The 25,894-nt window shown below is 38.9% G+C and overlaps 1 protein-coding gene across 7 annotated transcripts in view; it reads left to right on the plus strand.

Annotated features, from left to right (window-relative positions):
* The window catches only part of CNOT1 (CCR4-NOT transcription complex subunit 1), a 105,215-nt gene that overhangs the window by 24,192 nt on the left and 55,129 nt on the right, over positions 1 to 25,894 (plus strand). For all 7 annotated transcript variants that reach the window (XM_025920769.2, XM_025920770.2, XM_086689290.1 and 4 more), the window contains exons 2-7: positions 2,929 to 3,204; positions 22,519 to 22,626; positions 23,447 to 23,545; positions 23,924 to 23,992; positions 24,080 to 24,134; positions 24,835 to 25,038. In XM_025920769.2, the coding sequence (XP_025776554.1) occupies positions 3,103 to 3,204; positions 22,519 to 22,626; positions 23,447 to 23,545; positions 23,924 to 23,992; positions 24,080 to 24,134; positions 24,835 to 25,038 (637 nt within the window). In that variant the 5' untranslated portion in view covers positions 2,929 to 3,102. The remainder of the gene's footprint in view (positions 1 to 2,928; positions 3,205 to 22,518; positions 22,627 to 23,446; positions 23,546 to 23,923; positions 23,993 to 24,079; positions 24,135 to 24,834; positions 25,039 to 25,894) is intronic.

Below are 25,894 nucleotides of genomic sequence, written 5' to 3' on the forward strand. Positions count from 1 at the left end.
AAGATATTTATTCGGTCACCAACTCCTAGCCATTCCTTTGCTATGACAGCTATTGCTGCACTGAATAATACTGTACATGTTGTATGTATGAAGGTCTGTAGATTTCTAGAAGGACTCTTTATTTAGGACTTAAACTTCTTTTCTTTTTTAAGAGAGTGAGAGCGAGCGCACAAACTGGGGAGGGGCAGAGGGGAGAGACAGAATCCCAAGCAGCCTCCCGTGCTGTCAGCACAGAGACTGATGCAGGACCTGAACTCATGAACTGTGAGATCATGACTTGAGCCAAGACCAAGAGTTGGACGCTTAACTGACTGTGCCACCTAGGCGCCCCTCGGGGTCTTTTTGTAAATGGAATTTTAAGTGAAATCCTGTCTGTAACCACTATGGTTGAGACCTTATTTTCTCTGCATTCTCTGCACATAGGAACGTAGATGTCTTTATTTAAAAGATGCAATCTTGCTATTCATAGTTCCGAAGCTTTTCACTCAGTGTCATGGGTATTCTTTTATGTTAACACTTAGAAGATTAACTGTAATCCACAGTGCTTGGTATTCCTTAGAGTGGATGCACAAGAAACAATTTGTAGTGTTCAAGGAGGAGGAGTCAGCAAAAGAGACTGAGAAGGAGAGACCAATGAAAGTACATTTTAGAAACAAAGTAATGTTTGGAGGGACAGGTCACGTTTTTTTTTTTTCTTTTTTTTTTAAAGATTTTTGCCAGCTAGGGTGATCACATGTCTTGGTTTACACCTGTTGTCTGGTTTAACTGGTTACACCCTTTACTTTCAGAAGTGTTTTGGTTTGGTTAATAAATTATGTTGTCCTTCTAATCTAATATAAGGGCTTGGAATCGGTCATAAATGCATTAACTTGTTCATATAATGAAGATTGGGTTTTTGAAACTTGGATTACACCAGTGTTTTATTGTATAGCAGTCTTTAGATGTTAACGTGAAAAGGTTGTACCCTTTACCATGAGGCTTTTATCAGAAGAGATGGTTTAGTCAAAGTACCAAAACCTCAGTTTTATTAGAGGAATTCTGAGAAGGTCATTCAGTATTTGTTTTGCTGTACCATATCATAAGTAAAATAAAATTTGTGCCGTCCCATGGGTAAAATAATAACTGAAACAGGCTGGGGTGCCTGGGTGGCTCAGTCACTTAGACGTCCAGCTCTTGATTTCAACTCAGGCCATGATCTCACACTTGACGAGATCAAGCCCTGTGTGGTGCTCTGTTGACAGCACTTAGCCTGCTTGGGATTTTCTCTCTCCTTTTCTCTCTGCCCCTCCCCTGCTCTCTGTCTCTGTAAATAAATAAACATTAAAACACTTAAAAAAAAAACCAGGCTGCCATAGTATCTGTTCCATGGTAAAGTTATTCTGTTCCTTTGTATCAGCCTTTTAAAAAAAAATGTTTATTATTTTGAGAGGGAGAAAGAGAGCACACAAGTAGGGGAGGGGCTGAGAGAGAGGAAGAGAGAGAATCCCAAACAGGCTCTGGGCTGTTAGGGTGGAGCCCAACGTGGGGCACCATGTGGGGCTTGAACTCACAAACTGAAGTGAATGGTGAGATCATGACCTGAGCCAAAATCAAGAGTTGGACGCTTAACAGACTGAGCCACCCCAGCGCCCCTAATCTTTGTGAATTCTCTATATCTTACCTGATTGTGAGTTCTGATTGTAATGAAATTATGAGCCGATTTTATAGAACATGAAGCTTTGCATAAGTTCAGCTCCTTGTATTCAAAGATTTTTGTATTTCAGCAGCAGTACTTGGTGAATGCTTAAGAAGAACGTGTGGGGGCAGCTGGGTGGTTCAGTCAGTGAAGTGTCTTGACTCTTGATTTTGGCTCAGGTCAAAATCTCAGTTTGAGATAGAGCTCTGTGTTGGGCTCTGTGCTGCCAGTGTGGAGCATGCTCAGAATTCTCTTTCCCTCTCTCCCTCCCCTGCTTGCACACTCTCTCTCTTTCAAAATAAATATTAAAAGAAGCTTATGTGTTTTTTGTTTTTGTAACACGGAATAGTTCCTCTGACTCAGCTTGTGGTTGGAATTAAACTGATAAGCATCCTGTGATTTTAGCTATCCTGCTGCTTTGGGCTTTCCTTTCTAAATTTTCCTAATAAAATTTTCAACACTGTGAGAAGGAATTTGGGTTATGGAGTCCTTATTTGCCTTTAAGACAACCATTCAAATACCTAAAACATAGATCCTAAGGTACAACTCTAAGACCAAACCATCTGATTCTGTAGCAGTCTATAAGGAGTAAAGTTAATAAATGGGGTCTTGTAAATAGGTTGTAGATAGTGTGGGAAGAGAGACTGAAAATGTCAGATATCTGAGTGTTCCTTTCCATCTATCCTAATTTTAAGTACGTTCCTGCTGTTCCTAAGGGTCTAGTATAAATAATCATTTTGAAGTAGATAAAATAGAAATTTCAGATATTATAGGTTGTCTCGCTAAACAAACTTTGGGGGGGGGTTTCTTTTTCTTTTGGCCCTAAGTTTCAAACTTGGCATCGTCTATAAATAGTGTTTGAGACATTTTAATTTTGTTTTTCCTAAGTCCTTGGTGGTATTTCAGGTATTAAGATGGAGAGATGATGGTTGTTTAACTCCTTTTCCCCTAAAAATAAAAACTAATTTGGGGGCACCTGTGGGTGGCTCAGTCGGTTAAGCGTCCAACTTTGGGTCATGATCTCAGGTCATGATCTCACCGTTTGTGGGTTTGAGCCCCGCGTCGGGCTCTGTGCTGACAGCTCAGAGCCTGGAGCCTGCTTTGGATTCTGTGTCTCCCTCTCTCTCTCTGCCCCTCCCCTGCTCACACTCTGTCTGTCTCTGTCTCTTAAAAATAAATGTAAAAAACAAAATAACTATTTGAAAATCTGAAGTGTTTTCTTCTTCTTCTTCTTTTTTTTTTTTATAACACAGGTGCCATGTTTCAGAACAGAGTAATACCCCTGGTAAAGAAGAACTGAAGACACTGCACAGACATCAGATATAGGCTAATTACAAAGAAAGCATTAACCTGCCTCTGAGGTGACTAAAGGGGAATAATGGTGATTTTGCGCCGGGCTCGGCCGCCTGCTTCCGCCCCAACCAGCAATGAATCTTGACTCGCTCTCGCTGGCCTTGTCTCAAATCAGCTACCTGGTGGACAATTTAACCAAGAAAAACTACCGAGCCAGCCAGCAGGAAATACAGCATGTAAGTAAACTTAGAAAACAAGTACCAGTAAAGGAATGAGTATGTAGTGGAAAGAAGGTTCTCCGCAGCTTTAATACATAAAAGAGATTTATCCCAGTCCTTTTTTTGAGGAGTCACAGATTTTAATTTTTCTATACAACTTATGAAATATCTTGTTTTGGCCTACTCCCCATCTTTTCTAGCTACAGTTTGAAATTGAGGTATACTTTACAAAATGTAAAACTCACCCTTTTAAAATGTGCCATTTGGTAGTTTCCAGTAATTCACAAAATTACTTAATTATCACCATCTTTGAAAATATCTTCTTCATCTTTGAAAGAAATGCTTAACACTGTGAGCAGTTGCTCTTCCATTCCCTCCTCTCTCCAGCCGCTGGCAAGCACTAATCTTTCTGCTTTTATGGATTTGCCTTTCTGGACATTTCATATAAACACAGTCTTACCAGATGTGGCCTTTTGTGTCTGCCTTCTTTCACTTATCAAAGTACTTTCAAGTTTCATCTATGTTGGAGCCAGTGTCAGTACTTCATTCCTTTTTATGAATAATAATAATACTGTGTTAATATTATTCATAATAATGAACGATAGTCAATTCTATGAATAGTCCTCATTTTGTTCATCCAACCATCGAATATATTTAAATTTGTTTCCATTTTGTGGCTTTTGAGTAGTGTTGGCTTTCAGTTTTTGGGTGGATATTTGTTTTTAATTTTTTTGTAAGTTTATATATTTTGAGAGAGAGAGAGAGAGAGACAGCATGAGTCTGGAAGGGTCAGGATGAGAGGAGAGGAGAGAGAGAATCCCAAGCAGGCTCTGCGCTGTCAGTTTGGAGGATGATGTGGGGCCCGAACTCCTGAAACCATGAGATCATGACCTGAGCCGAAACCAAGAGTTGGATGCTTAACTGACTGAACCATCCAGGTGCCCCTGTTTTAAATATTTAGTATATACTAAATAGTGGAATTTCTAGGTCATATGGTAACTCTAAATATCTGAAGAACTGCCAGACTATTTTCTAGAGCACTGGACCACTTTTCAGTTCTACAAGCAATGTAGAAGGGTTCCAATTTTCCCTCCTCTTTACGAACACTATTCCCATTCTAGGGAGTGTAAACAGGTATCTCATTTTGGTAGTATAGTTGATGATGTTGGACATCTTTCATGTGCTTATTTGTGTATCTTTGGAGAAATGTCATTTCAAATTCTTTGCCCCTCTCCCCCCCGCCCAGGTTTTGCCTTTGACCCCCAATTTTGAAAAGCTATTGTTTTCAAGTACAGGTTTGACTTATAGCGCATTTCATTCAATCTTTTTGAAAGTTATATAGTATACCTTTGTTTCAATGATGGTACCCCCTTCGCATCAATAAATCAAATGGCACTATACTTAGAATTGTATATATTGTTAAAATAAAACATACTAGTTGTGTGACAGTAGTAGGTCACTTCTCTGAACCTTATTTTCCTCACCTGCAAAATAAGAATAAAAATAAAATCTGCCTGACATCCTTGTTAGGATTAAATGCAATAAGTGGAGCACCTAATATGGTTCCTGTCATAAGCATTATTTTTAAAAATGCTAATTCTCCTCTGCGTAATAAATTACAGTTATTATATAAGTTAAGTAGTACACTACTACAAGTTTGTAAATGAAGTAGGTGCCTAATTATTTGAGCTAAATCTAAGAATTAAGAGTTTATATGGAAACTTTTTTCTCTTTTGTTTTTGGAGTGTGTGTGTAGAAGTTGTGGTTTAAGTTTATTTTTAAAGTAGATTAATATAAGGGCACCTGTGTGGCTCAGTCAGTTAAACGTTTGACTTTAGCTCAGGTCATGATCTTGTGGTCCGTGGGTTCAAGCTCCGTGTTGGGCTCTGTGCCGACAACTCAGAGCTTGGAGCCTGCTTCAGATTCTGTGTCTCCCTCTTCTCTGCCCCTTCCACACTCTGTCTCCCTCTCAAAAATAAATAAACATTAAAAAAAAGTGAAAAAATAGTAAAATACTTCTCATCCTTTTTTATATGGTGGTGTATGATAGTGTTCTACATCTTGGTTTTTTTTTTTTTTTTTTAATTTACCAGTCTCTTTTAGAAATTATTTCTTAATCCAAACATGAAAAGTTTCTTCATCCTTTTAAAAGGCTGTATAGGAGGGGCGCCTGGGTGGCGCAGTCGGTTAAGCGTCCGACTTCAGCCAGGTCGCGATCTCGCGGTCCGTGAGTTCGAGCCCCGCGTCGGGCTCTGGGCTGATGGCTCAGAGCCTGGAGCCTGTTTCCGATTCTGTGTCTCCCTCTCTCTCTGCCCCTCGCCCGTTCATGCTCTGTCTCTCTCTGTCCCAAAAATAAATAAACGTTGAAAAAAAAATTTTTAAATAAAAAAAAAAAAATAAAAGGCTGTATAGGAAACCATCGTATTGATGAATTGTAATTTATTTCACTATTGAGGTACATTTCGGTTTGGGGTGTGTGTGTGTGTGTGTGTGTGTGTGTCCATCCATCCTATCAACAATGCTGTTATAAGATTGTTTTTTACGTGTGTGTTAGTTGATTTGTAGGATAAATTCTTAGAAATTCAAGCTTGGGCAACTCTTCTACTTAGTTTTGTTTTTTTCTCTTTTAATTTTTTTTATGTTTATTTATTTTTGAGACAGAAACAGAGCATGAGTGGAGGAGGGGCAGAGAGAGAGGGAGACACAGAATCTGAAGCAGGCTCCAGGCTCTGAGCTTTCAGCACAGAGCCTGACACAGGGCTCAAACCCACGAACCATGAGATCATGACCTGAACCGAAGTCGGACGCTTAGCCGACTGAACCACCCAGGCACCCCTTCTACTTAGTTTTCTAATGGAAAAGCTCAGTTCTTGGAATTACTCAGTTCCTATTTGCTTTTTTTTCTTTTCATGTAGTATTTCAGTGTATGTAGTACATTGAAATACCAGCACATTTGTATGCTTACAGGACTTAATGCATTTGATGCTACTTTGATGAATTAACGGTGCTTGAGTTCATTTTTCTAATACCTTCACAGGTCCTTCTAGTATAGAACAAAATTCAAGCTTCTCAGTCTGAGTTTCAGGACCCTTTATGTCATTCTAAATCCTGAAATTCTTGTCTTTGAAGAATCCAATCTAATAACACTTCATCAGTGAAGACTTAACACCTTTTTTCCTTTATTTGGATTAATTCTTTAGGATAAATTCTGAAAGCTGTGCTGGTCTGTGACCTAAGAATTTGATGCAACTACTATTTAAGCATCTGCTGTGTACCATGTGTTATTTATTTATTTTTAGTCATTTTTTAAAAGTTTACTTAGAGAAAGCTCCAATGGGAGAAGGGCATAGAGGAGAGATTCTCTTGTGATTTGATGTGGGGCTCGAACTCACGAACTGTAAGATCATGACTTGAGCTGAAGTCGGATACTAGATTGAGTCACCCAGGTGTCCCTAGTCAACTTTTTATTGAAGTAATATGTATATACAGAGCGGTTCACAAATCATAAATATGCAGATGAGTGGTGCCTGGATGGCTTAGCCGGTTAAGGGTCCCGCTCTTGATAACGGCCCAGGTCAAGATCTCATGGTTAGTAAGATCGAGCCAAGCATCTGAGATTGAGCCCTGTGTTGTGCTCTGCACTGACCGTGTGGAGCCTGCTTGAGATTCTCTCTCTGCCCCTCCCCTGCTTGCACACTCACTTGCACACTCTCTCTCGTAATAAATAAACTTAAGGAAAAAAAAAGACACAGGGGTGCCTCAGTGGCTAAGTTGGTTAAGCATCTAGCTTCGGCTCAGAGCGTGATTTCAAGGTTTTTGAGTTCAGGCCTCGCATTGGCCTTGCACTGGTGGTGTGAAGCCTCCTTGTGATTCTCTCTCTCTTTCTCTCTCTGTCCCTTCCCCACTGGTGTACTCTCTCAAAATAAGTAAATTTAAATTTTTAAAAAAATTAAATAAAAATAGATGAATATTCGTAAAATGAATATAAATCTGCATAACCATGCAGATCAAGAGAAATGATCTCATTTAACATCTCAGAAGCCTCTTTTTAAGGTACTGAACATATCATTTATGACCCAGCAGTTCACTTCTATGTATACAATAAAACAAATTCATGTGCATGTTCATCAAAAAACATGTATTGCAATAGCCATGCTGGAAATAACCCAATCGTCTATCAGTAGCAGTGAGATTATTACGTGAAACAACATTGATCTTACAGTGTTGTGTGAAAAATGGTAAGCATTATGTCAGTTCATTCGTTGTTTGTGCATACTCCGTTCTGTTACCATTTCTTCCTAGCAACTGTTCAAACACTTGTAATGGTGCAGGTATTATTTTTGATGTGATTTTATGTCAGTTTTCACCTTCTCCTCATAGTCATGCATGGTAGGTATTACTCTCTTTACACGGAGTTTCAAAGACATTATTAATTATTTTGCCCACTGGTACTTTCCCTGAAAATGGTGGCAAATGTGATATTTGAATCCACAACATTCCTATGATGGATCTCATTCTGCATGGAAGACAAAGAAATAGGAGATAATTAGACTGGATTGGAAGGTCTTCTAGTTCAAAGTTTGGCTGTCCCAGACAGCCCCTACTCTAAAATATCTTTCACTGTGTTCTCAGTGTGACCTTTGTAAAATGTATAGCTGTGGTCTCTTTGTTGTTTTAAAATCTTTAGTCTGTCTCTGTCCTATCCAGTTAGAAACTCAGACTCCTAGGCTTGGCCTGTGTTGCTCTTCTCTGGAAGCACGTAAGAGGTAGTTTGGAATGCAGGTTACTTACAAGGTTTCTACACCTGTAGTGGAGGGAGACCAATTGGAAACAGAATTGGGCAGAAGGAGAACTGTGGTGGAAATGTTGGCAAACTGTGTGGGAAGTTTGGGAACAGATCTCAAAGTTGTCTCACAGTGTGCCCAGATGGCCAGGCCTTTATATCCCTTATGTTATCTCTTAATATATGAGAGCTAACCTTAGGCAGAGCTGTCCCATGCAGCCGAGACAAACTCTGAGGGACCTGACTGCCAGTGTGAGTGCAACTTCCTTGAAGTAGGGAATCTGATGGTGCAGTGTGTCACTTCACCCCACCAGGGCCCTGCCTGAACTGGTCAGCTTAATACTATACTATAATTGGTTTGATTATCTTGCCTACTCTCAAGACCTTGAGTTGTGGAACTATCCTCTAGTTTTTATCTTTATACCTATAAATGCAATCGGGATGAAAGAAGGAATAAATTATTTAGTGATTGTTTTTTTTTAAGAAGATTAGATTATTTTTTAAAATTCATTTTATTGGAGCGTCTGGGTGGCTCAGTTGGTTAAGTGTCCGACTTTGGCTCACCTCATGATCTCACGGTTTGTGGGTTTGAGCCCCATGTCAGGCTCTGTGTTGATAGCTCAGAGCCTGGATCCTGCTTTGAATTGTGTCTCCCTCTCTTTCTGCCCCTTACCCACTCACACTCTGTCTCTCTGTCTTTAAAAAGTTAATTTAAAAAATTAAAAAAGCAAAATTCATTTTATTTATTTTTTTAAGTTTATTTTTTTTTAAATTTTTTTTAATGTTTATTTATTTTTGAGACAGAGAGAGACAGAGCATGAACGGGGGAGGGTCAGAGAGAGGGAGACACAGAATCTGAAACAGGCTCCAGGCTCTGAGCTGTCAGCACAGAGCCCGATGCGGGGCTCGAACTCACGGACCGTGAGATCATGACCTGAGCCAAAGTCGGCCGCTTAACCAACTGAGCCACCCAGGTGCCCCAAGTTTATGTATTTTGAGAGAGAGACAGCAGGAGTGGGGGAAGGGCAGAGAGAGAGAGAGGGAGACAGGATCCCAAGCAGGCTCTGTGCTGCCAGCGCAGAGTCTGACAGAATTCACCCAACTTTGAGATCTTGACCTGAGCCTAAAACAAGAGGCTGAAACTCATCCAACTGACCCACCCAGGTGCTCCTCCTCCCTTATTTGTTTGTTTATTTATTTTGAGAGACAGTGCAAGTGGGGATATTTTCTTCTTTCTCTTCTCTTCTCTTCTCTTCTCTTCTCTTCTCTTCTCTTCTCTTCTCTTCTCTTCTCTTCTCTTCTCTTCTCTTCTCTTCTCTTCTCTTCTCTTTTCTTTAGAGAGAGGGAGCAGTGGGGGTGGACAGAGAGAAAGGATCTTAAGCAGGCTCCATGTCCATCGTGGAGCCAGACATGGGGCTCAATCTCCTGACGGTGAGATCATGACCTGAACAGAAATCAAGAGTTGGACAGTCAGCCGACTGAGCCACCCTGGTGCCCCTTAAAAGATTGTGGCGCTCAAACTCACAACCTTGAGATCAGGAGTCGCAGGCTCCACCAGAATGAGCCAGCTAGGTGCCCCACTAATTAATTTTGAAGATAAATGTTAGAATGGTTGGCCTAATGACTGAGGTTTTCACAATGTCTACAAATTTTTCTCAGACAAGTAAATTTTGTGTCTTCAATAGTGTTTTTGCAGGGAGTGCCTCTCTCCCTCTGCCCCTTCCCTGCTTGCGTACGCTCTCTCAAAATTGATAAACTTAAATAGTATCTTTACAGACAGCCTCCTTCTGTTATTTCAGAATGATTAGGAATTTAGAACTGATGTGGAAGCAGCATTCTAATTTTTGGTTCTTGATTGCTTTTGGTGATTGGTAAAGGCTTATTGTATTCTTGGATGCTTAGTATATTTTACACTTGCTGTGTTGTGGCTTAGTCTGAGCAGCCTTAATAGCTTGACTAGGATTGTTTTCCCTTTGTTGTTTCTCCTAGGGACAAGCGGATAAAGGAATGTTCATTGAATTTATTAGATATATGGGTTCACTAGATGTGTGAACTAACTAGTACTACCATTTTATAGATGAGAAAACAGGATTGGAGTTTGTCTCATCAGTCAGGATGTTATGATATTCTTTAAAGATTAACCCTTGTAGTTCTTTCCTTTAAATTCATCATTGTTGGGACACGTGGGTGGCTTAGTTGGTTAAGGTTGGACTCTTGGTCCTGATTTCACACTTCATGAAATTGAGCCTCATGTTGGGCTCTGTGCTGACTATGTGGGGCCTGCTTGGGATTCCATCTCCCCCTCCCTCTCTGCCACTGCCCTGCTTGTGTGCTTTCTCTCTCAAAAACAAACAAAACACCATAAAGGTGTAATCGTTGTTATGTGAAAGAAATTATATAAGTAAAATAGAAAAAAATACACTAATTTTTTAAAATTCTCAGCTTAACGTTTCTGAACATTTCACTTTTGTTTTTGGGTTAAAAATACTGATGCTATAAAAATATTTTATGCCTTCGGGTACCTGGCTGACTCAGTTGGGGAACATGTGATTCTTGATCTTGGGGTTGTGAGTTTGAGCCCCATGTGGGGTGTAGAGATTACATAAGTAAAAATTTAAAAAAAGTATTTTGTATCGTGTCCTTTAAGATCTAGAGTTTCTGTAAATATAATTTAAAAATTGTATTAAAATTTCAAGTTTATTTTTAATATGTGATATAAAATAGATTTTAAAATTTATTAAGTTAATAAAACTTACACCAAGAGTTTTATTAAAGATAATCTCAAGCGCAAGAATAGAACAGTATAATATAATCTTCCCAAATCTATCATCCTTATTTTAAGTCATGACTAATCTTGTTTCAGGCTTTTTTTTTTTTTTTAATTTATTTTGAGAGAGAGAGAGAGAGCACACGTGGGGGAGGAGCAGAAAGAGAGGGAGAGCGAGGACCCCAAGCAGGCTTCTTCTCACTGTCAGTCCAGAGCCTGACGAGGTGATAGGTCCCATGAACTGTGGCATCATGCATGACCTGAGCTGAAATCAAGAGTTGGACACCCTACCGACTGAGCCACCTAGGCGCCCCCAGTCTTCGGTTTTAAAACTTGTCTCATACATAATTTTATTTATTTATATATTAAACCAAACCATAATGCCACGGTCATATCTTAAAAAAAAAAAAAAGCATAATAATTTCTAAATGTAATATCCAGTTAACACTCAAATTTCCTGTTTGCCTCATGTAAAAAATCTCATATAACACGTAGGTTTGAATTAGGATCCAATAAAATAAACATTTGTTCAATTGGCCCTCATTAAAGATCTTTTAAAATCTTTGGTTTTCCGGGGTGCCTGGGTGGCTTAGTCAGTTAAACATCAACTTTGGCTCAGGTCATGATCTCACAGTTCCTGAACCCACAGCATTGGGCTCTCTGTTGTCAGCACAGAGCCTGCTTCGGATTCTCTGTCCCCCTCCCCACTTCTTAAACAAATAAATAAAAACTTTAAATCAGATTGTCTTATAGCTGCCAAGTGTGAGTTTTGCTGATTATAGCTCCAGGGTGATGTTTAACATGTTCTTTTGTCTCTTGTATTTCCTGTAAATCAGAAAATTTAGAAGCTTAATAGATTAGGTTTTTTCTTCCCTTAAAACAGTTTTAAAGGCAGTAGTATATACTTTTCATCAGGAGGTTTGCAGTGTCTGGTTGCCTCTATTTTTGTGATTTTTAGTAGACTTTGTTCATTGATTACATTCATTTGTTCAGGATTGCAAAATGATGGTACTCTTGTTATGCATTCTTGAAATAGTTCTGTAAAAAGAAACTTACTCTTACCAACTATATGGTTATCTGAGGTACAGTTTATAAAAGAAGGGCAAGATTAATGTTTGATTCTGTGTTTATTTGCAAGTTTTCAAAGTGACTGGATTCCTGGCTTCTGAACATGACTGTGAATATGAGTTTTTAAAAAAAATTTTTTTAATGTTTGTTTATTTTTGAGAGACAGAGTCAGAGCACAGGCAGGGCATGAGCCATCCAGGCACCCCAAATAGGAGGTTTTTTTTAGCATTCTTAAGAACTCTTTTTTATTTGAGGTGTGGGGGTGGGGGGAGGGAGAGCGTGCAAGCGCATGTGAGTACGGGAGAGGGGCAGGGGGAGAGAATCCCAAGCAGGTTCTTTGCTGAGTGCGGAGTCCCAACGTGGGGCTTGATCTCACTACACTGGGATCATGACTTGAGCCGAAATTACAAGTTGTATGCTCAACTAACTAAGCCACCCAGGCACCCCAGGAGCTCATATATTTTTAGCTTTTGATGTATGTGTTTTAGTATTAAAAATTTTTTTATTAACATTTTTTAATTTATTTTTGAGAGACAGAGACAGAGCACGAGTGGGGGAGGGGCAGAGAGAGGGAGACCCAGAATCCGAAGCAGGCTCCATGCTTCAATCCGTCAGCACAGAGCCCAGTGCAAGCAGCTGATGGTTGCTGAAGGTTGAGGTGGCTGTAGCAATTTCTTAACATTGATTGACTCTTCCTTTCATGGATGATTTCTCTGTAGCCTGTGATGCTGTTTGGTAGTATTTAATTTACAGTAGAATGTGTTTCAAAATTGTGGAGTCAGTCCTCTCAAGCCCTGCCTGCCACTGCTTTACTAAGTTGGTAAGTTGATAGTTGATAAACAAACTTCGTTGTCATTCCAACAATCTTCACAGCATCTTCACCAGGAGTAAATTCCATCTCAAGTAACCACTTTGCTCCTTTAAAAGAATCAATTCTTCATCTGTTAAAGTTTTTTTTTTTCTTTGAGAGAGAGAGAGAGCAAGCTGGGGAAGGGCAGAGGGGGAGAGAATCTTTTTTTTTTTTTTTTAATGTTTTTTTTAATCTTTGTTTATTGAGAGAGAGAGACAGTGCAGGCAGGGGAGGGACAGAGAGAAGGAGGGAGACACAGAATCTGAAGCAGGCTCCAGACTCTGAGCTGTCAGCATAGAGCCTGACACAGGGCTCGAACCCACGAACAGTGAGATGACCTGAGCTGAAATCAAGAGTTGAACACCTAACTGACTGAGCCACCCAGCCGCCCCTCATCTGTTAAAATTTTATCATGAGATTGCAGTAATTCAGTTACATCTTCAGGCCGCACTTCCAGTTCTGGTTCTCGTGCTGTTTCTAGCACATCTGTAGTTACTTCTTCCACTGAAGTCTTGAACCCCTTAAAGTCATCTCCACGGACTGGAATCAACTTCTGTAACTCTGGTTACTTTTGATATTTTGACCTTTTCCCCATGATCACGAATGTTCTTGGATGGCATCTAGAATGCTAAGTCCCTTCCAGAAGGTTTTCACTTTACTTTGCCCAGATCCATCATCAAGGATTATCATTATCTGTGGTGGCTGTAGCTTAACAAAATGTACTTCTTAAATAGTAAGACTTGAAAAATCTGAAGGACTTCTGGGGCACTTGGGTGGCTCGGTCAGTTAAACATTGGACTTCGGCTCAGGCCATGAACTTGCTTTCGTGAGTTTGAGCCCTGCATCAGGCTCTGTGCTGACAGCTCAGAGCCTGGAGCCTGTTTGGATTCTGTGTCTCCCTCTTTCTCTGCCCTTCCCCTGCTCGCACTCTGTCTGTCTCTCTCTCTCAAAAATAAATAGGATTAAAAAAAAAAAAAGTCTAATAAAGGGCTCTTTGATCCGTGGGGCTGCGGAATGGATGTTGTGTTAGCAGACCTGAAAACAACAATCATCTCCTTGTATATCTCCACCAGAGCTCTTGGGTGACCAGGTGCATTGTCTGTGATCAGTAATCTTTTGAAAGGAGTCTTTCTTTCTGAACATTAGGTCTCAACAGTGGTTTTAAAATATTCAGCAAATCATGTTGTAAACAGATGTACTGTCCTGTAGGCTTTGTTCTATTTTTAGAGCACAGGAGGGTCAATTTAGCATAATTTGTAAGGACCCTAGGAGTTTTGGAATGGTCAGTGAGCATTGGGTTCACCTTAAAAGTCGCCTGCTGCATTTGCCCTTAACAAGAGAGTCATCTTGTCTTTTGAAGCTTTGAAGTCAGGCATTGGCTTCTCTCTAGCTGTGGAAGTCCTAAATGGCATTTTCTTCTTCATTTTAATGTTTGTTTATTTTTGAGAGAGAGATAGAGGGAGGGAGGGAAAACACAAGTGGGGGAGGGGCAGAGATAGAGGGAGACACAGAATCCGAAGCAGGCTCCAGGCTCTGAGCTGTCAGCACAGAGCCCGACACGGGACTCAAACCCATGGACGATGAGAACATGACGGCAAGATCATGACATGAGCTAAAGTCAGGACATTTCACCAACTGAGCCACCCATGTGTCCCTGGCGTTTTCTTCTAATAAAATTCTGTTTCATCTACATTGAAAAATCTTTTGCTTACTGTAGCTGCCTTCGTTATCTGGCCAGATCTTCTGGATGACTTGCTGCAGCTTCTACATCAGCCTTTGCTTCACCTTGTGCTTTTATATTAGGGAGATGGCTTCTTTCCTTAAACTCCATGAACCAACCTCTGCTAACTTACCACTTTTTTTCTGCAGCTTCCTCGGCTCTCTCAGGCTTTATAGAATTGAAGAAAAGTTGGGGCCTTGATCTGAATTAGGCTTTGGCTTAAGGGAATATTATGGCTGGTTTGATCTTCTGTCCAGGCCATGACAACTTCTTCTTTACCAGCAAGAAGATTCTTCTGCTTTCTTATCATTCATGTGTTCACTGGAGTAACACTTGTAATGTCCTAAAAGAAACTTCCTTTTTTAGTATTTACAACTTGGCTAACTTACGCACAAGAGGACTGGCTTTTGGCCTGTTTCGACTTTGAATGTGCCTTCCTTAACTAACCTTAATCATAGCTATCTTTTGATTTCAAGTGAGATGTGTTTGACTCTTCCTTTCATTTGAACACTTAAGAGGACATTGTAGGATTATTAATTGGTCTAATTTCAATATTGTTTTATCTCAGGTAACAGGAGGGAAAGAAGGTGGGGGGGGGAGCAGCTGGTTGCTGTAGTAGTCAGAACACATACATTTGTTATGTTTGCTGCCTTCTATGGATGTAGTTCTTGGTGCCCCCAAACAATTACAGTAGTAACATCACTGATCACAGATCATCATAAGAAATATAATAATGGGAAAATTTGAAATAATTGTGAGAATTACCAAAATGTGACACAGAAACAAGAATGAGCAAATGTTATTGGAAAAATGGCTTTGATACACAGTTGCCATAAACCTTCAATCTGAAAAACAAAAAAATATATCTTAAAATTGCTGTAATGCAATAAAATGAAGTATGGCTATGTATCTTAGTAGAGATGTACCATCAAATTAACATTTTAAAGTTATTTAGAATAGTTCTTGATATAGTTACACCACCAACTGGGTATAGTATTGGATTCATTGTTTTCATTTTACCTTCAATATTTAGGGAATATCTTTTACTTAATTAAAGTTTGCTTGGTAATTATGTAAAGTTTTTGTTCCCAAAGTTAAATATGTAAAACAACTTTTATTTCAACTTTTTTTTTTTTTTTTTTTTTATTTTTGGGACAGAGAGAGACAAAGCATGAACAGGGGAGGGGCAGAGAGAGAGGGAGACACAGAATCGGAAACAGGCTCCAGGCTCCGAGCCATCAGCCCAGAGCCTGATGCGGGGCTCGAACTCACGCACCGCGAGATCGTGACCTGGCTGAAGTCGGACGCTTAACCGACTGCGCCACCCAGGCGCCCCAAAACAACTTTTATTTAAAGAGCAATTTAATCTTATTAGAAATATATTATATATTGAAATGGATTCAGTTCTCACTGCCTGTCCTTTTACTACAGTTTCTACATTCCCCCCCAAATCTTCTATTTTCATTCATTTCTGTTTTGGCTGCAGATCATGGTCAGATTTGTTTCATTTAGAACTTGGGTGCTATTAATGGAGTTCTTTCATGCTTGAGAATGTTCTCATTTTTATTTAAAGTCCAATTATAACTAATATGAAATTATTTCTTTATTATTTATTTTGAGAGAGAGTGTAAGTGGGGGAGGAGCAGAGAGGGGAATGAGAGAATGCCAAGCAGGCTCTACACACTTGGCGCAGAGCCTGACTCAGGACTCAAACCCATGAACTGTGCGACCATGACCTGAGCCAAAATCAAGAGTTGGATGCTCAACCGACTGAGCCACTTAGGTGCCCCTAAATACGAGATTCTTGAGTCAAGGTTACCCCTGGTTTTATAAATATTGCTCCCCATTATTTCTTCCACAACATGTAATGCCAAAGGTTCCCCGACTGTCTTTCCTTGTCTCTCTCCTTCCTCATGCATTTTATTTTAGATAACTAACTTTTCCTACCAATATCTACTCCTAACCTCAGTATCCCTGTGAATTTTCTTTTAGAGTTCATTAACTTTATGTATATGCTGTAGCATTGGTTATTCTGCATCAGCCTTTCTTGTGCTGTGGTATACCTTTCAGTCTTCCCATTCAGATCTTTATTTATTTCATGGATATTTTTGTTGCTTTCTTTGATTTTTTTTTTTTCCCATGTGGATTGTACTAGATTTTATGTGGATTGAAATAGATTGTTAGGTGATTACCTTTTCTGAAGGTTTTGCTTTTAAGACATTTTTGCTTTAAGACATAATTTGCTTTTAAGACATTTTTTTTTTAATTTTTTTTTTTTCAACGTTTATTTATTTTTGGGACAGAGAGAGACAGAGCATGAACGGGGGAGGGACAGAGAGAGAGGGAGACACAGAATCGGAAACAGGCTCCAGGCTCTGAGCCATCAGCCCAGAGCCTGACGCGGGGCTCGAACTCACGGACCGCGAGATCGTGACCTGGCTGAAGTTGGACGCTTAACCGACTGCGCCACCCAGGCGCCCCAAGACATTTTTTTTTTATCTATCTATATATATTTTTATCTAAACATTTGTTTATTTTTGAGAGAGAGAGAGCATGAGCAGGGGAAGGGCAGAGAGAGAGGGAGAGACAGGTCCGAAGCATGCTCCAGGCTCTGAGCTGTCCGCACAGAGCCCTGGGCTTGAACTCATGAACCGTAAGATCGTGACCTGAGACTTTTTGACCTGAGTCAAAAGTCGGATGCTTAGCTGACTGAGCCACCCAGGTGCCCTTGCTTGTTTTTAAATTTTTATTTTTATTTTTATTTTGAGGGAGAAAGAACAGGCAGGGGAGGGGCAGTGAGAGAGGAAAAGAGAGAATCCTAAGCAGCCTTAATTTTCTTAAATATGCAAGCTTGCTTTCATTTCCTTCTGTTATCCTGTCTTTGAGCCAGTCTTTTGCCTTTTTCAGGACTTTTCCCCTTCAAAAATTAAAGCAGTTCTTAGAATTTCTTTGGTAGTATGAAATACTGTTTACTGAACTCTTCTGTATATTTGGGCAAGTCCTTTCAAATGTATGTTCTCCATCTGTCTTGTTTGTTTCTTTGGTCTGTTTATTTTATAGTTTCTTCCAGATAGGTTCCATGCTGAGTCTCTGGATTTTTGCTCATCTTTGAATTAACCCAATTATTTACTCACTTGTAAACAATCTTGGGGATGCTTGAGGGCTGGGAAGTATGTTGGGGGTAGTCTGCCATTTGTTTTCAAATTCAGTAATGGTTGCCACTGCCACAGCCTCCTCTTCATTCTGCTTCACCAGCATTCTCCTTTGGCTAGATGGTTTGCCCTAGACATTAAAAGTAGCATCTTGAATTTGGTTGTTTCCTCAGCTCTAGCTCCTTTGTCATTCTGCAGTATGTTGATCTGGGTTTCTAAATGGATAGTCTCTTTTCTTTCATGGCTCAGCTGACCCCTGGTTCCTCAATTGAACAAACAAAGGATATAGGTTTTGGAACATTTATCAGTCCCAAACATTTTTACTTGTGGATTTATCAGTCCTTAATAGAAATCTACATTTGGCCTGTCATTTGAGGTGCTAAAAATGAGCTATCTTCCATATCTCTCTGGATCAGTTCTTTCAAGAGTATGTTTTATTGAAAATGGAAATTAGGAAGTTTTTTGTTATTCGGAAAAAAGTGCTCATAGTTCCACCATCTTTGAGTTAGGACTTTGAAAGTTTTGTCCTTAAAATTAATGATTTTCATTAGAATTAACCCTGATTACTTGCTGCATGGTTTTTTCTTGTTCTTTTCAATATATTAAACTGTTTCAAATACATGCACTATTTTTTTTAATAAAGTAACCCAAAGTATATTACAGATAATAACCTGTATATATAATTTTAAGAATTAAAATTGTTTAACAAGTGTAAGAAACACAAAGAGGCTCCATTATTTGTATAAAACATATTACAGTGTAAAAACTGTAATTGTTATATAGAGAGTTACTGCCTTCAGTTTAAATTTTAAAAATCTGGTACTTTATAACTGTAGAATCTTGGGCATATTTTGGACCTTTGAGGTCATTTGTAGGTTAGGTTTGGTATTTTTATTTATATAAATCTTTTTGATCTTGTGTGAAAATCTGTATCCATATATAAATATATAAAATCTGTTTGTACAACAGCTATGGTTGAAGACACAATTCATCAGATAATTGCTGCTTTATAAGTATTCCACCAAAAGAAGAATACGTATTAATAAAGAAGGATTTTTGTTGTTTTGGACTATGAAAGTTACTTGACTACCTTGTAAGATTACTCATAGCATTTGTGGACAACCTTCATTAGTCATTTTCTTATACTTAAAATGAGCTAAAATAAATGGGGCTCTTTCTGTATAAGATGTATTATTTCATGTAATTATCCTTCATACAATTATGTCTTTAATCCTCCATGTGTTCTCTAGGGCAGATAGTGCCCCATTTCTCTGACCATTTCACATGATTTTCTGGATCTCTACCATCATAAATGCATTATTTGTTAACGTTCCTCTTACTACGTGACTTCTAAATGAGAATGTGTTGTTCTAGCCGCAGATCAGATCATTATAGAAGTACTATGGCATGCCTTTGGTATAGTTAATTTATTTTTAATGTAGCCTACAGATTTTATCAGATTGTAATGTAGTTACTTAACTAAAACTTTGAATTATTTTATTGGTCCCACTCCTGTACAGTGGGTGGAATGGTTTTTTTTGTTTTTTTTGTTTTTTTAAGGGAGGGGGTGAGAGGGAGACAGAGGGGGGAATCCGGGGAGGGGCAGGGAGAGGAGAGAGACAACCCCAAGCAGGGATCCCAGCACTGTCAATGCAGAGCCCGACACAGGGCTCAATCTCACGAACTGTGAGATCATGACCTGAGCCAAAAATCAAGAGTCAGACACTTAACCAACCGATTGGGTCAGCCAGGTGCCCCGGAAGGTTTGAATTTTAAGTAAAAATGCATAGGGCTTGGTCTTGTGGGATCAATAAAATCTTGCCATAACATCTTTGTAATCCAAGATCATGTCTTTACAATACCACTTTCTGTTTTTTATTAAAGCAGATATTATGTTATTTTTTTAACATGAAATTTATTGTCAAATTCGTTTCCCTATGAAAAATTTTTTAGAGAGCATGAGTGAAGGAGAGGGGCAGAGGGAGAGGCAGAGAGAGAATCTTAGGCAGGCTCCATGCTCTGTGATCATGACCTGAGCTGAAGTCAGGAGTCAGGATGCTAACTGACTGAGCCACTGAGGTGCCCCAAAATGTCACTTCAGTTTTAGAAGAAAAAAGTGACTTCTAATGAAGGGCACAGAGTGAATATTCCATACACCTAGCAGCTATAAAAACATACCTTCTGATCCTACTACTCTCCAGCAAGTTATGTGTGACATTTGTCCCTTTTTGTTGCAACCTTGATTTTCTTAAAAAACAAATCTGGGGCGCCTGGGTGGCGCAGTCGGTTAAGCGTCCGACTTCAGCCAGGTCACGATCTCGCGGTCCGTGAGTTCGAGCCCCGCGTCGGGCTCTGGGCTGATGGCTCAGAGCCTGGAGCCTGTTTCCGATTCTGTGTCTCCCTCTCTCTCTGCCCCTCCCCCGTTCATGCTCTGTCTCTCTCTGTCCCAAAAATAAATAAACGTTGAAAAAAAAAAATTAAAAAAAACCAAAAAAAAACAAATCTGTATTTGTAATGTCATGATATTGTTTGTCTATATATACTGAGGGTGGTTGTTAAGATTGAATGGCTGTAATAGAAGCTATAAAATTACATTGTAGAAATAAATGTAAATGGTTAGAAGGGAGCTTCGTAAAATTCTGCCTATTCTAGTTAAAACAAAAAGTTAAATTTGTTTTTTTGGGTTTTGTTGGCTGTGACGACAGTCTAGTGGAATGTCTTCCATCTTTTAGATTGATGTAACAGTACCAGATAAGTCACTAGGTTCAAGAATCATGATCTAGTCTCCTGACTCCCTCTGGCTTTTTTTTTCTTTTTTGTTATTAAATGCATTTGCATACAGTTTTACGTTTTGCCTCAAATGCTGTTTCCTCCAGCTCTATGTGTGGTTTTTGTCACTTCAATATTTTAAGTCTGTTTATATGTTAAATCTTTAGAGAAGGCCTTTCTCAGGCACCACTCGCCCCTCCTATCAATATCACAACACCTTGTTTTGTTTTTTATATGACAGTTTATCACAAAAATTTCATAACTTTTTCCCCCTGTGAAAATGTACTTCATGAGAGCTACAGAACCCGTTGGTCTCGTCTCCTGCTGTATTTGCTGTACCTTGAATAGTATCTAGCATGTATTCAGATTTTTGTTAAACCAGATATTCTTGCTCCTCTGAGCAAGAGCTCCATTTGGTTGGAGCATAGATAGATTTATTTCTAATTAATTTGAATTGGCCCTTTAAGATAATGTTTTCAGCATTCCAGGGGATAGTAAAAAATAATCTCTGCCTTTATAGGACTTAAGGAACTGTAAGAACCCACAAACCCAGTACATTGTGAGTAGGGCCACAATAACTTTTAGACATGGAGAAGTTCTTGATTATCTGATTTTATTGATTTTATCTTGAAGATATATGTGGGACAGTGTAAAAATTGGTCTTATTTAGCTTCCTGTATTTTCTGGCTGGGGAAAACTGAAACTGAAATAAGTTAACTCAGCCAGCTACCACATAATTATGATACAGTACAAAGAGCATAGGATTTGGAGTTGGAGTATGAATCCAGATTTCTCAACTCATCGACTATGTAATTTGACGCTCAAGTTGTCTGATTTAAGTGTTCAACTCTTCATCTATAAAATTACAGTAAATTTTGGCAGAGTTGTTGAAGATTAAACCAAGGAAGCTCAGTACTGTACTTAGCCTAAAGTGCAAGTGTTATTTATAATATTTTTTTAATTTTTTTTAATGTTTATTTATTTTTGAGACAGAGACAGAGCATGAATGGGGGAGGGGCAGAGAGAGAGGGAGACACAGAATTGGAAGCAGGCTCCAGGCTCTGAGCCATCAGCCCAGAGCCTGACGCGGGGCTCGAACTCACGAACCGTGAGATCGTGACCTGAGCTGAAGTCGGACGCTCAACCGACTGAGCCACCCAGGCGCCCCAATATAATATTTTTAAAAAGCATTTAATAAGAGAATGATTACTCACTCTGTACTTAAAATGCACTAAGTTCTTTTCTAGACTAGATGCAAAGAGGTGAGTATAACTGCACAAATTCCCTGTTCTTGTACAACTTAAAGTCTAGTGAGGGACATAGAAAATAAACATAAATTACCAGGTGATTTTAAGTGCTATAGTGAAAAGTAATGCAGGGTGAAGGGGAGATTTTGGGGCAGGTCATGTAGTTATGAAAGGAACTGATAGAACAGCCCGTGTTAGCATTCTGAAGCTTTCTAATTAGAATAGCAGTAACATTGGTAAATTTGAGAAACAACACAAAACTAATAGAGCCCAGGAGCAGCATCTAAATAAAGTACTGAAGTCAGACTGTTTTTTTTTTTTTTAGGGCCTTGCCTTGTAGGTTATTGTAATGAGTTACAGTTGTCTTAAATTTCAGGTTATGTATTTAGGGTACAAATAATGCACAGAAAAAGTGATACTCTTACAGCTCCAGTTTGTTACAAAATTGTTGCCTTACAACTTAAAAAAAACAGCCACTTAATATTCTTACTACATGTCATTTATGTTACTTGGTGTTTTGGTTTAGATGTTGACCAAAGTGCACACAGTTTTATACATGGACTGGTTAGTTTCTTGTTTTTTTTTTTTTTCCTGCCAGTGACTGTAGGAAACATTAAAAAAACCTTTAATTATAAAATATGGGTACCTTATTTTATTAATTCCAATAGCTCTTATTCAACATGAAAAATTAATATTGAGATTTGCCTAGAGACTTTTTTAATCCTCTTAAAAATATTTATTCATTTTTGGGAGAGAGAGCGTGAGTGGGGGAGGATCAGAGAGAGAGGAAGGACAGAGGATCCGAAGTGGGCTCTGCACGGACAGCAGTGAACCCAATGCAGGGCTCGAACTGATGAACTGTGAGATCATGACCTGAGCTGAAGTCAGACATTCAACCCCCTGAGCCACTCAGGCACCCCAAGTTTTTCAGTCCTCCTTAATGTTGACTATAAATTCATATTTTTGGTCTTTTTAGATTGTGAATCGGCACGGTCCTGAGGCAGACAGGCATTTATTACGCTGCCTATTTTCGCATGTGGATTTCAGTGGCGATGGTAAAAGCAGTGGCAAAGATTTTCATCAGGTATTGGGGCTTACAGAGCTTATGTGTACTTAGATCTAATTGTTCAGCAAATTGCATTTCGGGCATAGTGTGTATATTAAGTGACATACACAAATCATCCAGAGGTAATCTCAGCTGAATGACTAAAAGGTATTGGGACTTGTTTTTTTTTTTTTTCCTTTCTTTCTCCTTCCTGACTACAGGACTTTACAGCTACCTAGTTCAGGCTTAGAGTGCTGGGGATCAGGCCTGCCTGAAGGAAGTAGGAATGAGGGGGGGAATACTGCTTGACAAGTAAGTAAGGCAGAGAGAGAGGCTCTTTTTCTTAAAACAAAAAAACAAAACCTTTTTTTTTTTTAATGTTTATTCATTTTTGAGAGAGACGAGCACGAGCAGGGGAGGGGCAGAGAGAGGGAGACACAATTAGAAGTAGGCTCCAGGCTCTGAGCTGCTGGCATGGAGCTCAACTCGGCGCTCATGATCTGTGAGATCACATCCTGAGCTGAAGTTGGACAATTAACCGACTGAGCCACCCAGGTGCCCCAGGACTGTCTTTTTCTAGATTGAGTTTCTTTGGCTTGATTTTCAATCTGGTAATAATCTGTCATGATGTTATTCCTTATAGATACCTTGTCGTTGGACTCTATTTTATAGAAATGTTGGTTTAACACTTGTTGCTAATAGACTCTACGAGTTTAAATGTGATTTTAAAGAGCTGATTTGATAATGTAGAAACAATATCCGATATTGGATTACACTTCACTGTTCTGAGCATCTCTGCATCTGTTTGTGAAGAAGATGAATGTTAATGCTAATGAAAATTCACTTTTTATTTTTAAAGACTCAGTTTCTGATTCAGGAGTGTGCGTCGCTGATTACAAAGCCAAATTTTATCTCGACGCTGTCCTATGCCATTGATAATCCATTGCACTATCAGAAGGTTGGTATTGCTTTTATCTTTAGTAGTCCTAAGGATGTGACTTTCTGAAAAGACCTTAAATCTTGATATCATAATGACACGTTGTAATTTAAAAATCTCAGTAGTTACTTTAGGGTTTTTTAGTTTTCTAACAAAATCAAGATGGTTCATTTGATCATAAATAGAACCTTAACTAAAACCAGATCATGCAAAGGCTTGTTTGTCAGTCCATAGTTCTAGGACTTGGTGTATTCTTTCTAGCAACACTACAGAATTATGTCATTCCTGTGTAGCACCATATTTGGGTGAATAGATGCTTTTATAAACTTACTGAAAATCCTAAGTTTGTCTTGTTTTTTAAGTTCTTCTTGTTTTGAAATAAAGTTTGGTTTGTTTCAGAGTTTAAAGCCTGCACCCCACTTATTTGCCCAGCTGAGTAAAGTTCTCAAGTTAAGCAAAGTACAAGAGGTATGTGATTTAAAAAGAGATACATGCAAAATTGGAATTAAAAACAGCCAGTCGACTCTTTGATCAATCTAACCCTTCTTGTTTCAGGTAATTTTTGGCCTTGCCCTCTTGAATTCTTCCAGTTCAGATCTTAGAGGTTTTGGTAAGTTCTTTTTTCTTAGAGATCCTGTAGTGAAGTTATTTCTTTAAAATCCATGAGTTTTTGAATCTTGAGGCACCATAGTTTAGATTTAGAGAGTAAGATAATCTAAGATTATTTTCTTTTGGCCTCTCTTATGAATGTGTGTATGCATAGTAAAACCTAATATAATATAAAACTTAGCTTCATAAACATTTAAAATTTTTTTAAATTAAAAAAATGTTTGAGAGAGAATATGAGTGGGGGAGAGGGTGGAGACAGTGAATCCCAAGCAGTCTCCATGCTGTCAGTGCAGAGGCCGACGTGGGGCTCCCATCTCAGGACTGCAAGATCACAACCTGGGCTGATATGAAGAGTTGGGTGCCTAACTGACTGAGCCACCCAGGCACCCCCTTCTTCATAACCATTTTTAAATGTATAGTTCAGTAATACTTATATTCACATTGTTGTGTAATAGATGTCTGGAATTCTTTGTTTTGCAAAACTGATACACTGTACCCACCGAACAGCTCTCCATTTCCCCCTCCTACCAGCCCCCAGCAGTTGGTCTCTTATTTTATATTTGCCACCTAGAACTGTGAAAATATTAGAGGGTGAAGGGTGAGTTGGTGAATAAGAATGATGGTCATCTGTGTTCTGATGTGGCTCTTTACCTATTGTGGTGTTAAAGTAACTTGTGATTTTTGGTTTACCTGACTTTTAGCTGCCCAGTTTATCAAACAGAAGCTTCCTGATCTTCTGCGTTCTTACATTGACGCAGACGTCAGTGGAAATCAAGAAGGTGGCTTCCAAGATATAGCAATAGAGGTCCTACATCTCCTCCTCTCCCATCTCCTCTTTGGGCAGAAGGGAGCCTTTGGAGTTGGACAGGAACAAATAGACGCTTTTCTTAAGACGCTGCGCAGAGGTAAAGGAGTGTCTGTTGCCTACAAAAGATGATTTCATGACAAGGATTTTAGAATATAAGTGAAGACCATGATTTATCTATAAGTTGGTAATTTTTTAAAGAAGTAATTTGTAATTTTAAATATGAAAGTTAAAGCCTCATAGGAAAGGTATAAAATGAACGTAACTGTAGTAATATTGTTATGTAGATACAGTCTCGGTTAAGACTTGGTATATTTCCATGTAGTCTTTTTTCTCCCTTAGGGTGATGGAGACTACACTGTGGTGACATGTTCTTTTTACTTAAGAAAATTGGTCATTATTGATATACCCACTTTGCCTATCTGGCTATTTGAAATGCTATGCTAAGAGAACTCTTGGCTTCTATTGTTGCCATTCTTCTTTTCTCCTATCTTTCTTTTAGAGATATAAGTAGTCTTTTTGAAACAGATCTTTTTTTTTTTAATATTTTTTTAAAACTTGATTTATTTATTTTTGAGAGAAGGGGTGGCAGAGAGAGAATCCCAAGCAGGCTCAGCGCTATCAACATGAAGCCTGATGTGGGGCTCAAACTCTGTGAGATCACCACTTTTAACTGACTGAGCCACCCAGGCATCCCTAAAACAAGTCTTGATGATAAACTAACCACTGTCCATTTCCACTGTTACTTTGCTTTCTGATGTTTAAATACCTGAATTTTAAACTGCATTAACTTTCTCAGTGATAAGTTTTCTTATCAATGAAACAAATAGACAATGATATTTCGATGGTCTCTGATGCTTTGTTTGTATGAGAACTGATAGTTAATCTTGTGAAATTTTAAAGTAATATTTAGGATGTGAATTGGCCACCAGATATTGGGATCCTAGCATAAAAAC

Source organism: Puma concolor, chromosome E2 (assembly GCF_028749965.1).
Source record: "Puma concolor isolate L17-30 chromosome E2, mPumCon1.1.hap2, whole genome shotgun sequence".
In the NCBI taxonomy this organism is placed as follows: domain Eukaryota; kingdom Metazoa; phylum Chordata; class Mammalia; order Carnivora; family Felidae; genus Puma; species Puma concolor.